This window comes from Parasteatoda tepidariorum, chromosome 12 (assembly GCF_982258835.1).
Source record: "Parasteatoda tepidariorum strain Cologne lab strain chromosome 12, Ptep-v5.0, whole genome shotgun sequence".
Classification (NCBI taxonomy): domain Eukaryota; kingdom Metazoa; phylum Arthropoda; class Arachnida; order Araneae; family Theridiidae; genus Parasteatoda; species Parasteatoda tepidariorum.
Window position 1 is genome coordinate 23,924,284 of NC_141766.1, and position 15,971 is coordinate 23,940,254.

General features: G+C 25.9%; 1 protein-coding gene across 2 annotated transcripts in view; it reads right to left on the minus strand.

Annotated features, from left to right (window-relative positions):
• LOC107442611 (glutamate receptor 1) overlaps positions 1-5,313 on the minus strand; it is a 273,575-nt gene extending 268,262 nt beyond the window's left edge. For both annotated transcript variants that reach the window (XM_071188105.2, XM_071188106.2), the window contains exon 1: positions 4,889-5,313. In XM_071188105.2, coding sequence (XP_071044206.1) covers positions 4,889-4,976 — 88 coding nt within the window. In that variant the 5' untranslated portion in view covers positions 4,977-5,313. The remainder of the gene's footprint in view (positions 1-4,888) is intronic.
• Between the last annotated feature and the right edge of the window lie 10,658 nt (positions 5,314-15,971).

The following is a 15,971-nucleotide window of genomic DNA, read 5'->3' on the forward strand; positions in this document are numbered from 1 at the left end:
TACTTAATACTTTAATTTGAATACTATAATACAATCAGTGTTGCCACAGGCGGCTAAAAATGCAAAATGTCTAGTCACTTAAGAAACTCGAAACTTTATTAACACTTTCATGTCCGGTGACACCAACGTGTTGTCACGTGAAAACCAAACGTTAGCTGCCGGTGACAACACGTTGGTGCCATACGAAGCCATACACTAAGAGCCGGTGACAACACGTTGGTGTCATGTCCAAGTCAAACGTTAGTGGCCGGTGAGAACACATAGATGTCGCGCTTTGCAACCTGATATTCATGTGACATTTTGTCAAGGGACAATAGAGTACAGAGATGCCAACTGATCCGCGTTCTGGAATAGTTTTAATAAAGTGGTAGCAAATTATATAGTAAAATTCGTTAAAGAAAGATAGTTACGCCTACTTTTTAATATAGTAACCAGTAGTTTGATGCTTTACCGTTGCATTTTATATCATACTTATAATTTTTGATATTTAGTGGTGAAAAAATTACTTATAATGAGAAATACTAAACTAAAAGTAACTTAAATTTCGCTACCACTAGAAAAAACTATTTTACAAAGCGGAGCAAGTTACACGGAACCAGTTACATGGTAAACTTATCACTAAATATATGCGGACTGCATAGTGTTATCAAAGATCAAAATTAGCAACTTTTTCTAGCATGTTCGTTTTTAGTTCACAATAGAAAATTAGTGCAAAGATCTTCATTATCCATCCTGCAGTTTTGACTTTAAAGTTGCATTTTCCATTAACAGCTAATGTAAGGAATGTTTTAATTTAAAATACAAGAAATTTGATAAGTTAGTCATAGTGGTAGTTACGATTAAATAATTAAAAACAATATGAATGAATAAAAGTGAATATAGTCTGCAACACCTTCATTCTCTGGCCTATGAACTACAACGCTGTTTGCAAAAAAATATTATGTACTATTTGGCTCAGCATATCCTCTTTTGGATTTTGTACCATTAAACTCTACATTCAACTCAACTTCTGTAAAATATTTTATAGAGTTGCAGCCATTTAAGAATCAAAGCATTCAGATTTTTTTGTAATTTTGCTTATATTTTAAAACCCTCAAGAACAAAAAGAGAAATCAAAGTGGCATTGTATATAAACTTTTGAATCATTTGTATGTAGTGCTGTGGAAAATAATACATTAAAACATAAATATAGCTAGCACTAGAAAAATTTGTAATAAAAAGCATGGAACGTTAGCAAATGTATATATATATATATATATATATATATATATATATATATATATATATATATATATATATATATATATATATATATATATATATATATATATATATATATATATATATATATATATATATATATATATATATATATATATATATATATATATATATATATATATATATATATATATATATATATATATATATATATATATATATATATATATATATATATATATATATATTGGTAAAGATGATTTTCTTTGAATGATTATAACTTATGTGTAGTGGTATGAAAAATAATTTAATAATTTTAATTTAAATTTACAAAACAACGAACCATACTTCGAAACATAAACTTACCCAACACAAGAATTTTTTTCCCAGAAAGAGTTGAAAGTTGGTAGCTTGTAAATACATATAAATTGTTGTCATTGTAATAATTAGGGGATACCGGGGCAAATGCAAAAACTTATTTAATAAATTTGTCAAAACAGTTTATTAATTATTATTTTAAATTTAGTTAGCAATGTGTTACATAAAGTTTTGATTTTTCAATTTCAATTTGACTGATAAAAAAAATTTTGATGTTGAGTTTTGTATTAATCCCTTTCTTATAAAAAAATTTTGTTTTTTGTCTTCCCTAGGCCGGTGTGATAAGGCTAGATTAAACACGTCTTAAAACTTGTTACTATTGGTACTATATTTCTTTTAAGAATGACTGAAGACTGAACAAACCCTAACTATTAATTAAGTTTTAATATTATTTATTAATTGAATTAATCGGTATTTTTAAAATATTTTAAGGATACAGCAAATGCAGAAAAAACTTATAATCATTAATTTAAGTAAAACAATATAAAGCTTTTTTTGAATTATTTTTGAAAGTAACTTACGTACATCTTTAAATAAAATGCTTTTTTATAATTAAAATTGTGTATTGATATATAGATCTAATCAATTTAAATAAAAATGGTTTTTTCTAAAGGAAAAAATACGGCTACAAGCATCTACACTACTATAAAAATATGATTTTTGAAAAACACATCCCCCAATTTTGAAAGATACAATTTTATTTTTGCGTAATTTACTTTTGACATTAGCAAAAATATAAAAATTTTATAAATTTTTTGGAAACAAGCCCAGGTGTATTAAATTTTGTATGTGTACCGTAATACTATCAATGGATTTGCCCATACCTACTTAGGGATAGATTTAACCCTATATTTTATGTAGATTAACACAGAGCTTGTGGACAACTTTTTCAAAAAATGTATTTCTACTGTAGTAGATTAAAATTTTAAAAAAATTGGTAGGCTAGATTTTATAAAAGTTGATGCAAATTTGTCACTATAGCTACAAATTCAATTTAAAAAAGATACGATGATCGATTACAGTACTGATTAAATATATACTGAATCATTTATGTTTGTAGTAATCACGAATAAATCATTTCTTTGAAAAAAAACGAGCGAAAACAAAATAGTTTTGCTACCACTTCTTAAACTTCTGAATGGATCGCAGAAATTTAGAAATGTATTTTTACATGACTCGCATGAAATGTGTTTAGGATAAAATATTAAACTGCATTAACTTTAGTCTAATTATATAAGGTTTCAATCAAACCAAAAATTTGCACAATTTGAAAATATTTTACTTATTCAAAATATAGAAAATGCTCTGGAAGCGATTCCCGATGATGATGTTCTTCAGAATTTCAGAAATGAAATTACAAAGACGTTCCTTTCTTCTCAAAGAAAGTTATACATCAATGATTTTTTTTTACAATTAACCCATAATTAATAAGAAAAAATAGCATCTTTATTCCAATCTATTTAATTCCTGAAATAATGATGTTACTTTTTAGGGAAAAAAAAACCTTTTCTTTTACCCTCCACAAATTATAAATGCTTTCCCGAATATCAAAATTTTTTCTAAGTAGGTAAATTATATATCTAACATTTATTTTTCTTTTATATTCCAAGATATAATTCATCGTTGAATTTAGTGACTAAAAAATGTGGACGATATAGGAGGGTAATTAGCCTTAACGTTTCTTTCCATTGAAAAAAAAATTTTTCTTTGCATACATCAAACTTAGAAATGAAAGATAAAAAAAGCATCGTGGGAATAGGACAGCTGAACTTTTACTCAATATAGTTTTCTTAAAAAATTAAAAAGGTGTTTGCTTTTGCTTCGTTCTAAAGCGATGGATTTAATCTCCCACTTTCTTTGATGGATTCTTGTCAGGGTAAATTTTTTCTTGAATTTCTTCCTTTCTAATTTAATCGCTTAGCTAAAGAGATAGCTGTCACGAGTTTTCATTGATATGTATCTTATTTCTAAAAAAGAATAAGCGGATATAATTTTTTAAAAAATTTATTAAATTTTGAAAATCTGTGGAAAAAATAATGAGACATCGATTTATTTTTAAAAAAAAAATCTTATATTTTAAGTCTACGCAATATATTATTTTATATATATATATATATATATATATATATATATATATATATATATATATATATATATATATATATATATATATATATATATATATATATATATATATATATATATATATATATATATATATATATATATATATATTATTCAACTGCTGCTACAAAGCCAGCATCCACGTTTAAAAAAAGAAAAAAAAATGCTTCAAATAATATTGTTCAGAAAATAAATTTCCGAGCAAACTAACTAAAACTTATTTGGTGCAATTGTATTAAACAAAACTGGAATTACTTAAAAATTAAAAGCATGAGAATTAGAATAATAATCTCCTTTTTAAACACATTAATGGGTCATTTATTGCTAGTAAAGGTCAATGAAAATATTTTTGGAAAAGGTATTTATAAAAGAAAAAACTCATTTAATTTTTTTAAATAAATTAATTAAAATTTTAACGCTATATTTTTCGTGGTAAGTATGTTTACCGTGCTCGATTAGGTGCTATAGAGTGTAAGGAACTTTTTTTAAATACTACTGATTGCAAAACGAATTATACATTATCTAACTTTTATTTATTTTCTGAAACTAGCATATGAACATATGACAGGATTGTATAGAAAAGTTTTTAATAGGGGATGGATAAAGATTGTAAGAACAATAGAATATTTAGTTTTGACCATACAATTCTTATGAATTGTTGTTAAACTTTTTATAAATAGTTGTTAAAATTCCTATGAACTATACAAATTTCCATATACGTAATCGTAATACGCTTTGATTAATTAATATTGTTAAACTTGTATTCTAGGACAAAAAGAGAAAATAAGTAAATAAAAGACATATACGTAATATTTAATTCTTCATTTAATTTAATACTACAACTATTTTTTTTCTAATTTCAGTTTTCATAAAATGATATTGTTAATTAACAGGATAACATTAATTTAATGTAGCACATTTTAAATAATGTTTTGGAAAAACTGATAAAAAAAATAACTAAATTAATTTATATAAAAAAAGAAATTCAATTATTAAGGAACAAAATTGAAATTTAAAAAAACACGTGAAAACGAACAATTGTAATTTATCAAAAGAAAAATAGAAATGAATTTGGTCTACGCTCTATTCTAAGGATGAACAAAATTAAATTAAAAATGAAATGGAAATATATTCATATTTATTATATAGTAAACAAGTATCTTACCAATAGGAATTTTTTCAGGCACTGGCCGCACCAGAGCCAGAATACAAGTAAAACATAACAACTTCAACGTAAGGAACATCCCCTTCATTTTAAGAATTTTTCATTTTTAAAAAAATTCCTCCGCTGAACTCCGAAAAAGCAATTTTTGCCTTATATTATTTTTTGTCCTCATGGCGTTTTAAAAAAAAACACTTTTTGAGTGCACAAGTAAACATAACTGCACAATACACTCTCAAAACTAAGAAAATATTGCATTGACTCTTCACTCAGAGTCGGTCTCTTCCAAAGATGCGGAAGATCATAGAAAAGCAGGCTTTGGCTCTTTCGCTTCAGCATGGACTGAATGGGCTGGGCAATTCGTGAACAGGTTAGATTCTGCGCACTCTCAATACACTCGCTCATCGCCAAGTCAGAAGGCTACTCTTGGGAAAAAAACGTGCTCCGTTTATTCGCGCCAGTAATTCAAGCGTTTCCGTAAAGCTTTGCGCGTGGTTTTACGCGTGCTTTGACTATTTCCGTCATGGAAGATCGAATGACTGACAAAATTTTTTGAACATTTTTAAAAATGAGGTGAATAAAATGTCAAACTTTAAAAGCCTCACGAAATTTTTTCTTTCGTATATTTATTATTTTTACGAACACAAATGGATTGTCTCCTTTAACCCCTTAACGCACAGAGTTTTTGAAGAAAACCACCCTGAAAAAATCTCTTTTTATGTAAAAAAATACACTTTAGAGCATTGTCTTTTCTTTTGGCAGACAATTTTGATATACTGCGCTTTTGTTTCATGGAAAAAGACTATATTCAGAGATGATAAATGCTCCTGACACGTCAAAATAATTAAAAAAAACGGTAAATAACTACTAAGTAAATTTTGCAAATATAAAGTGGTGAATTGTCTAAACCTACGAACTATTTAGAAATAGTGGTGGATAAAAATCTACTAAATTGAATTTATTAAACCAAGAATCACAATTGATGAACTACCACTCTAAAATATATATATATGGGTCATTCTCACGAAAACTGTCATTTTTCAGTTCATAAAATCCCAAAAAAGTAAAGTGAATAAAAAGCTCTGAAACTTTTTATATTAATAGAAATATGTAATGGCATTATAAAGAAAGTATATATCCTATAAATTATACTTAATATTTAAATTAATTAATTTTTTAAATAATTAATTTATAATTAATTAATTTATAATAATTAATAATTAATTAATTAATTTAATAAATAAATTAATTAATTTAATAAATTAATTTATTAATTTTTTAATTTATTTTTCAAATTAATTAATAAGTAAATTAATTATTTTCACTATTTAAAAAGTGAGGGAATGATATTTTATTTTAATACATGTTTTTATCTAAGATACATCTACCTTAAGTTTGAAAATGATAACATACTAAGTATATCTAATATTTATTATAATTTAGTCTTATATATTTAATAGTTTTTACAGGTTTGGGAAATAAAATTGGCTGGCACGATTGAACAAAAAAAAATTTGATAATACACTCATCTTGAATCATTCCCTCACTTCAGCGTCATTCCCTCACTTTATACACTAGTGAGGGAATGACGAATTCAATGAAATTTAAAAATAACAGTTAGGCCTAATTAATTTCTGAAGTCAATCACATACAATTATATTCATACAAGAAAGCAGCATATAATTATCCACTTTCTCGATGAAGTTGTATTTTATTTTACTCTAAAAAATGACATGAGGGAATGACAAATGTAAAAAATTTTACCTGGTTTGATTCATTCAAATTTTTTCCACAGCAAAGCTTCTTTAAGTTGAAGATGGAAACATACTGCAATTTTGTTCTATGATGCCAGTTGTTTACTTCTGAAGTTTTTATTAAAATATTTTTATTCTAAGAAGATTGCAGGTGATAAGAACATTGTTGTGAGGGAATGACGCGAAACACTGGGGACAAAGTTTAAAATAGTGCTGTGTTAATATTTTTATCAGAAATTAAATATAAAATTGATTTTCTGAATTCTATATTTCAGTATTCTGAGATAAAAAACACGAATTTGTAAAAAAAAATTTTTTATTTCAGAAACAATTTTTTTCTTTTTTTAAATCAGCAGTGGGGACAAGTGAGGGAATGACATATTGGTATATTTTAATTACCTAAAATAAATAAAAAATAAAAATTGATAATTTTATTTTTATTCTTTTGTTAGCTTGCATTCCGAAGGACACTTTCCCTGAATTTTTTTTTTCTTAAGCTGTAAAACAAACATAAAATATACTGGGGACATGAAAATGACTGTTTTTGTGAGAATGACCCATATATATATATGCTGTCTGAAGTAAGTTGGCATCTCTGTATATTTTATTCGTGAATAAATAAGTGTTATAGCTTACAATCCTATGTAAATGATAAATATCAATAAAACGATTTTTTTTCTTAGCTTTCACATTGTTAAAAATTATAGCAGCATAAAATACAACGCCGCTCGAAATTTTAGAATCTATAAATAACTGAGAATCTATAAATAACTGAACTACTTTAAAATTGCCAATTGGACGACGTTTTTCCGCCGTGACAAGAATAATCAAAATCACTGCCGTATTTTCATTTCTTGCAATTTTTTATGAGCCCAGATAATACAGCATGGGATCAAGTTTTAGAATATTAACCCCTTGGGGACGGGTGATTCAGAAAAGCATTCATACAAAATCAGAATCAGGATGTAATTAAATAAAAAACGGTAACTTAAATGTAGTCGTTGCTAATTTGACAGACTTACTTTGCTTTTACTTTAATTATTGTTAGTTTAATCATATATATATAATCAATGTTAGTTCAAAGCATAACTAAATAGTTTTATTTTGAACAAAGTAATGGGAATAAATCAAACAATTATAACTCCGCCCACAAATAAACTGCTAAAGAATTACTTTGATTATCAGTTTTATCTTTTTACTATGGTTGGTACGGCTTTATGCTGGCACGTATTTGTGACAGTTGGCGCGAAAGGGTTAAGAAATTAGATCTCAAACGTTTTACATTTTCACAAAACTGTGACTTTTCTCCATATTGACGCTTTACATCACTTTCAGAACAAGAATAGAGACCGATGACTATAGATAGACTAAATTTGATCGAACGGTCATGAGTAACTGACTGCTGTAAATTTTAACACGATTACGATAGATACGGTAGATTTCTCTCACCTAAAGTTTATCGCGTAATTTTACGCCTACTTAGACTATTTCCATCGTAGAGAATCAAATGACTGAAATTTTTTTTGAATACCTATAAAAATGAGTTGCATAAAATGAAAAATCTTAAGAAATTGTGTTTTCTTTCGTATATTTAGTATTTTTATAAACACAAAGGTGTCGTTCTCGAAAATATATGCAGTTTTTGAAAATTGTAGGAATCAAAAAATGAGCGAAACATATATTTATTATGATAATGTCCTGTATTAATTATGTAAATAAAAATAGTTAATGTTAGTAAACTTTAACGTGATAATGGTTGATATGATAAACTTCTATCAATCAAAGCATTGAGCCAGGTTTTATGCATGTTGTGACTATTTCCGTCGTGGAAGACAAAAAATTTTGATCACTTATACAAACGAGGAGAACAAAATATAATACTTTAAGAGCCTCAAAGTAGGGCTTAATTTTTTTTCGTACATTTAATATTTTTATAACTGCAAATGAATTGTCCCCTTGACAGGAGAATATAAAGGTAGTTAGAGATTATAAAGGTAGTGGGAGAATATAAAGTCCTGCTGTATTTACAGATTGTACGAGTCGCATAATGAAAGAATCGTATATATTTATTTTGATAATAATCTCATAAATTAAAATAGTTAATTTTTGTAATATTTAACAGAAATATGGTCGACACGGTAGATTTCCTTCCCGTGAAGCTCTGCGCGTGGTTTTACTTGTGCTTTGGGCTATTTCCGTCATAAGAGATCAAATTATTGTCAAAAATTTTCTAAAACTTATAAAAATACGAAGAATAAAATGTCAAACTTTAAAATCTTCCAGAAACTGTTTTATTTTTTCTTTCGTACATTTATATTCTTATGAACACAAATAGATTGTCCCCTTTAATAGAAAATACAAAGGTGATTTTTTTCTTTTTTTGAAAAGGTCTGCTATTTTTATACATTTAACTAGTGGCACAATGAATCAAACATTCATATTTACTTTGATAATTATCACATGTATAAAAATAGTAAATTTTTGATAATTTTAACACGATGATGGAATTATGTTCGATACGGTAGATTTCTCGCCCGAAAAGCTTTAAGAGTGGTTTTACGTATTCTTTGACAATTTCTGTCGTTGAATAATCAAATGAGCTTTGGGCTATTTCCGCCAGGAGAGATCGAATGGCTGTCAAAAATTTTCTTACACTTTTAAAAATGAGAAGAATAAAATGTCAAACTTTAAAGGCTTCAAGAAACTGTTTTATTTTTTATTTCGTACATTTAATATCTTTATGAACGCTAATGGATTGTCCCTTTTAAAAGAGAATATAAAGGCGACTTTTTTCGAAGGCCTGCTATTTTTATACATTTAACGAGTGGCATAGTATAAACATGCGTATTTATTTTGATAATAATCTCACATAAAAAAACAGTAAATTTCAGAGAGTTGATGATGGACTTATGTTCGATACGGCGGATTTCTCCCCCGTGAAGCCTCTATGGTTAAAAGCATGCTCTGTCCGCGGAAGTACACGCATCATTTTACTGGAATGCAGAAGATTCTTTTGCAATCGAAAGTGATAGGACATCCTCAATGGCAATGTTTTAGCTTAGAGAAACACAGCCTATATGACGCCAAAGAGCATGTGCATACATGTTCAAACACATAACGAATATATCGGACAGAATTAAGCCTCCGCACGGTTTTTTATAGGTAGTCCGATCGGACAACTGTGAGGGATATCCACTTTCCGAACGAGTCACTTAATACAAAATCTAGTTAAAATAAGAAAGTGGTAGAAAATATATGACTAAAAGTTTGTTTTATTTATGAACATTATTGGCTTTCCTTATTCACTTGTCAACCACTACAGATTCAATTATCAAACATATATGATGAATTTCTCTCAATTACTTTTATAAAAGGTTTTGGTTTCATGCGCACAAGTGGTTCACTTTTTAAATAGTCTGCGCGGACTACTTATAAGAAACCGTGTGGAGGTTTTTTGATGTAGAAGGTGATGACTAAGAGGCAGATCTAACACATACATTTTAGATTAAATACCGTATCACTTTTTTTCTAAAGGCGCCACTGCATTCTTGTATAATGGGATGTGTTCTTTCGCGGAGAGAATTGTCCAGTTATTGTTAAGTTAAAGTTAAGTTTGTTATTTTTCTATTGACAATAAGAGCCATGGGTGAAAGCCCTTATATAGCAAGACGGAAAAGAGAAAAACCTGGTACGTAAAACATTTCATTCCAGCATTTTTTTCGAAAAAAATGAAATATCTGTAACTATCAAGATTTCTTTTATAATTCTGGCATATATATAAAACTGCTTCTTTTCCAACATAAAGTAGATATTGTTGAAAAATTTAAAAATAGAATAAGTAAACTCCTCCCCAAAACTAGCTATAACTGAAATGGTTTTACTACCAGCCTTTCCTCTTTTCCGTCTCGCTTTCACCCCTGATAAGAGCTGCTATTTGAAAAAATTTTAATGCAAAAATGAATGAGTAAACCAGTTTGCTCCAAGTGGCATCATTCGCGCTAAGCTCTGTTTTTTTTTAAAAAAATTTTCAATATTAACTTTCATTTAGGAAAAACAAACGTCACGTTCAGACATGTGAAATTGTTTTTGTAATATTTAGTTCCGTAATCATAGAATTATGACATTCTATGTACTTAAATGGCAGCTAACGAATAAAAAAATCTGTTTTATATTAACTTTAATAAATTATATCTACTTTTTATTATAACACTCTTTATAACATTACAAAAATTGAGTAAAAGAGTAACTTTTACTCTGGGATAATTATTCTTTATTTTGAAATGTCTATCAGAAAGGAATATATCCCGGAGATAACATTTGCCTTTATTTCATCACAATTTATTGCTTTCTTAATTGTTATATATATATATATATATATATATATATATATATATATATATATATATATATATATATATATATATATATATATATATATATATATATATATATATATATATATATATATATATATATATATATATATATATATATATATATATATATATATATATTTATATATATATATATATATATATATATATATATATATTTATATATATATATATATATATTTATATATATATATATATATATATATATATATATATATATATATATATTTATATATATATATATATATATATATATATATATATATATATATATATATATATGCTACCATTATATATATATATATATATATATATATATATATATATGCTACCATTATATATATATATATATATATATATTTATATATATATATAAATATATCTATATATATATATATATATACTCTTGTTTCTCTACCATTTAGTTTTTTATTTTTATTTTATTCATGTTTTTCATGTTAATTTGTGTATATATATATATATATATATATATAATTAAATTGATTATGATACTCTTTTAAGATTTTGAATGCAAATTGCATTGCATGCTACTAAAATGGAAAGTGGAAAGGCTAATAAAGTGGCATTTGCCCCTTCAGATGTTTAAGGTACGCAGGTATGCTCAGTCTGTCTAGTGATAAGTTCCCTTAATATTGTTACAAAAGTAAAAATTTTCTTAGAGATTTTTGCTGTAGTATACTACACCTCCAAAAAGTACTTGACAAAAACCTCATATGTTGGTTTTTAAGATAATTCAAAATATTTTTCATAAAACTGGTAAGAAAAACAATCCACTTTTAAAGTTAGTAAATAATAATTGATTAAACTAATAATTTTATAGTATTAAAGCTACCATTTTTAATAATTAAACTAATTATTGACACAGATTTAGAATGAATTGTGTTTAGGTGTCCGTTTCTTTAACTGTTTCTTTAATTGTATATTTAATTCATAATAAATTTCAGAGTATGTAATAATTAGGTACCTTTTTTCTGATATCGGAATATATTATTTGTTTCATAAAATGTTTAGATTGAAGAGAAAATATTGTTTTACAAGTAGTGAAATAAAGTGCCTTACTTAACTCTCTGAAAGTAAATCACCTATATCATAATCTCAAGCTGTGACATTCCAAATTTATCGGAGTCTTGGAACATGTTTTGCTGTATGCTATTTGTATCGGCCTTGAGTAATTGGAATCAATACCAAATATATTAGTCGTTAAATGTGTGTTTCGGTTTATTGTTTGATTCAGCAAGCCCCTTTTTATTGCATTTTTAAAACCAAGAGAAGAAAAAGTTCAACTATTTCAAATTTATAACTTGTGAAAATTTTCCAAATCATGATAAATTTTGCGAATGATTTAATGTGAAGTACTTTGACGCTGAAATCTTACATATTACTTGTAAAATATTTTGCTTATATCTCTAAAAATAAGGTAGATATATTCATTTTTATTTTTAAACTAGAACTAATTATTTTTTATAAAATGTTTGCACACATATCTCTAAGAATAGGTACTGATTCTGATTATAAAATTATTGTCAAGATCTATGGATCTAACAGAATCTAATGCATCTTATATTATAAAACAGCCAGAGAATCTTTAAAAGTTAGTTATATTGGCTATTTATTTTCGCTCAGAAAAGAATTCAAACAAGTTATACGTTCTTTATGAAACATTTATGACCCCAGATCTAGTGAATTAGAAAAAGAATGCTTAACGGTAATTACACTGAGTGAAAAATTTTATATGTATAGGGGAGAGTTGGATAAAACGGGATAGTCGGACAAAACGGGATACGTTGCCTAGGGACCAGACTATTGCAGCTATCTAGTGGACAACGACAGAAACGTGTTATTCGACCGTGATTATATCATTCTCGTTGCGTCCCGCCTCGAGATCACTATTTGATAGAAAGTTGTAGGTCTCAGAATTTTTTTACTCTATTTTTTTGCCATTTTCTACATTTACGTGCGTTGTTTTTTACATTGTACTGCCTACATATATGGGAATAAAATTCCGGTGAGTATTAAATTTAATTAACCATTTATTTACCAATATTTTTATGTGCAGTCTATCTAATTTTCTTTTCACATTTACGCAGCAACCATGTTTGTTTCAAAAAGTGACGGAGTCGGACAAAACGGGACACTTGTGAGTTGGATAAAACGGGATAGAGTTTTTCATGTCCCGTTTTATCCACCTATTTATTTATTGGATTATTACATTTTAAAATAGCCATATATTAATGTAGGCCTAGACTTTTTAAACAACTTATTTATATTAACTATACATATTTTTTGAATAATTTACTCTCTTTATATAGTAATGCAAAATTTGTTTATTAACGTTCATTATCAAGCATTTTATTTTCGACTCTAGGATTTCACATCTTTCTTTAGAACTAATTGTAATGTATTTCTCTGATGAAGACTTTTTTATACATAAACAATTATTATACATAAACAATTATTTATATATTTGCATTATTTATTATTTTATCTTTATATATATATATGCAAAAAATTAAACATTGTAAACCCTATCCCGTTTTATCCAACCCAGGTATGCTAAAACGGGATATGTAAGAGTTTGGAAATGAATTTTTTTTTCTATTTCGCTGTCATTAAAATTAGTTGAAAATAGGTTTTTTGTGTGCTTCAATAGATGTTGTAGCTACAAAAAAAAATAATGTATTGTTTTCCTAAACAGATATTCCGTAGTAAATAAAAACAATAATGGTATCCCGTTTTATCCAACTCTCCCCTATTATATATATATATATATATATATATATATATATATAATATATATATATATATATATATATATATATATATATATATATATATATATATATATATATATAAATATATACATATATATATATATATATATATATATATATATATATATATACATATATATATATATATATATATATATATATATATATATATATATATATATATATATATATATATATATATATATATATATATATATATATATATATATATATATTACAAAAAAATATATATTATAAAAAAATTTTCATCGCCTGAAGCCAAAAATCCTTTGAGGATTTTACTTAGAAGGCCATCAACTATGTTCTGAATTGTAACCTTAAAACCTTAAAAATAAGAGCATGTAATACTGAGTTAAGTGTCAATGTTAAAAAAGCAAAAATGCAATTAATTTTGAAATTTCAGTACTTTTCTTTGCGAAAAAACATGCATAAAAAGTGAAATTCTATTTTTTTTCTCTTATTCTGTAGTTCAAAACATGCGTGCTATGATCGTAAATACTCATGAAGAATTGTAGACAATTATTTTGAAAACAGCATGAGATATTGTGTTTAAGGTAGGGTAAAATAGGAGAAAAATCTGATTTTGAAATTAACGCATTTAAAGACTTAAAATCATTTGTCTATCCACTGTTATCTCCTTATATAATCAGTGCTACAATTTTGTAAACAATTATCGAACAAACAAAAGTAAACTATTTTTAGAAAGCTAAGAGTACGGGAATTTTAAATTTATTCTAAACTCATTTTCAAAAAATTTGCCGCGAATCACGTTTTTGCACTTTACCTTCAATTTCCTGAAAACTTTAGCTCGTAAACAGAAATCAATTGCAGGTAGATAATCAGCGACACGAATATATTTAAGAACCTTTCAAAAATCTTATGGAACAGGGAAAAAAAGTGTTTATTTGAAGTTTTCATTGCTTAGAATTATACGCAACAAATATTAAAGTGATGCATTAGACAGACCTTATTTCTGTGATTCCTTAGATTTATAATAAATATATTTTTTAATCGATATGAAAATGTTTTAATCGATATGATACCAAATTTTTTTCTTTTTTATAAGTTTGTCGTAAAAATATCAAACATTAAAAGTTATCTCACTCAAAATACAGCTTCGTTCTATTATATAATTTAATAATTATTTTGCAAAGCGCTCAATTGTCGGAGTTTCAGAATTGGAGACTATAATAGAGATGAAGCTGAAAGAAAAATCTTGTGCTGTTTTAAGCGTGGAAAATACCTATAAAAGTAATGCTTCTTAAGATATAAAAGTTAAGTACATCAGTGGCGGCGTCTTGTATGTAATGCCCAAAATTTCATAGTAAATATGGCGAACTACCCTATATAGAAAGGAAGATGAAATTTTCGCTAAAGCTTAGAGAGCATAATAAAAAACGCAAGTAAACAAAAAGCACATTCTTAAAAAAGGATTACCTTTGCAATAAAAGGATTTCTTCGGTTTAAATGTGGTTTCTTTGATATTGCGTGGGTGGTTTCAAATAGGATAAATCTGGGACCATATTTGAAAATAAAGTTTTATTGATTCAGTTTTCTAAAATAATTGGAATTTAATTCAGGTAAATAAAAGGATATTATTTTTTTTTAAATAATAGGTACTATTTTATGTTTTTTAGGGTAGGATATTTCAAGGAGTAAGTTTTTATTATATGAAATAAGTTGTTCGTCACCTGTGTACCTGGGAAATTTTCTTTAAAAATTTGTACTTCAGCTGCACCAGGGATATATATATATATATATATATATATATATATATATATATATATATATATATATATATATATATATATATATATATATATATATATATATATATATATATATATATATATATATATATATATATATATATATATATATATATATATATATATATATATATATATATATATATATATACCTATATCTATATCTATATATATATATATATATATATATACCTATATCTATATCTATATATATATATATATATATATATACACAAATTAACATGAAAAACATGAATAAAATAAAAATAAAAAACTAAATGGTAGAGAAACAAGAATGGTATAAGCAAATAGTCGTTGTCAAGACACATCTAATTGCCATAAATAATGCGATATTT